Source organism: Oryzias melastigma, linkage group LG11 (genome assembly GCF_002922805.2).
Source record: "Oryzias melastigma strain HK-1 linkage group LG11, ASM292280v2, whole genome shotgun sequence".
NCBI lineage: Eukaryota > Metazoa > Chordata > Actinopteri > Beloniformes > Adrianichthyidae > Oryzias > Oryzias melastigma.
Genome location: NC_050522.1, coordinates 26392958 through 26393951, shown reverse-complemented (window position 1 = coordinate 26393951; position 994 = coordinate 26392958). Strand labels below are relative to the sequence as shown.

The 994-nt window shown below is 43.7% G+C and overlaps 1 protein-coding gene across 1 annotated transcript in view; it reads left to right on the top strand.

Annotated features, from left to right (window-relative positions):
• The window catches only part of LOC112162516 (small conductance calcium-activated potassium channel protein 1), a 12968-nt gene that overhangs the window by 6807 nt on the left and 5167 nt on the right, over window positions 1-994 (top strand). The window contains exon 6 of the mRNA XM_036214288.1: window positions 458-579. Coding sequence (XP_036070181.1) covers window positions 458-579 — 122 coding nt within the window. The remainder of the gene's footprint in view (window positions 1-457; window positions 580-994) is intronic.

Sequence of the window (994 nt, the reverse complement as noted above, 5' to 3'; positions counted from 1 at the left end):
TCCTCCACCAAACTAATCCTCTCCCTCCGAAATGCTCGTCAGAGCCCCAAACGTGACCTCCTGGCCGCTCTGCATTAACTAACCTGATCCGTCCAGATTGCAAACAAGTTTTCTTATCCCTCATCTGCTCTGCGTTACGTAAGGATAATCTGACAGGATAAGTACTCCTGAGGTTATTATTCTCAATCATTTATTTAACCTTTCTGTAACCTGCAGGAGAAACCTGCACGTATGCACGATTCTTGAGTCTGAGGAGGGAAGAACGTCTGAAAGGATCTAAACCATAAAGATTTCTGAAAGGAACGTTTGAATAAAAAGAGCCTCAGACCTCCTGGGGAGGTGAGGGTTAGGGGGAGGATCCTGTGAGACGTCAGAGTGGAGATCAGAGCTTCGTCCTCCTGCTTCCTCAGCAGATCCTGTGGTTTTCTCCTGAAGCGTGATCGTTTGTGACTTCCAGATCCACTTCAACTCGCGCTTCGTGGGGAAGACGCTGATGACCACCTACCCCGGGACGGTGCTGATGATCTTCAGCGTGTCTCTGTGGATCGTGGCGGCGTGGGGATTACACGTGTGTGAGAGGTACGCCGACCGCTCCACCGTTCTGCTGTGAGGCAGCAGGTGATCCAGACTCACCTGTGGAGGTGATGGAGGACAAAGGAGTCTTCCTCAGACCGTCGTATTCACGTTACACTTAAAATGTGATAAAAACGTTCGAGAACGATCATTTATATCAGGAAACCGTTTAGGAAAAACTGTCAGTTTGGTAACAAAATGAATCGAAACAAGAAAATCAAAATCACCAAAATCTGAATCCATGATGAATTATTTATTCAATAAGACGATAAAAAATGTTTCCAGAATTTATTTTTGTGAAAAACGTCGGTGAAATATTTCTGAAGGTTATATAAAAACATTATAGTTAAAAACAAAATGTTTATTTGAGTGAGAAAACGTTTAACCTTTTTTATATATTTGATCCACACATTTCTGTGCC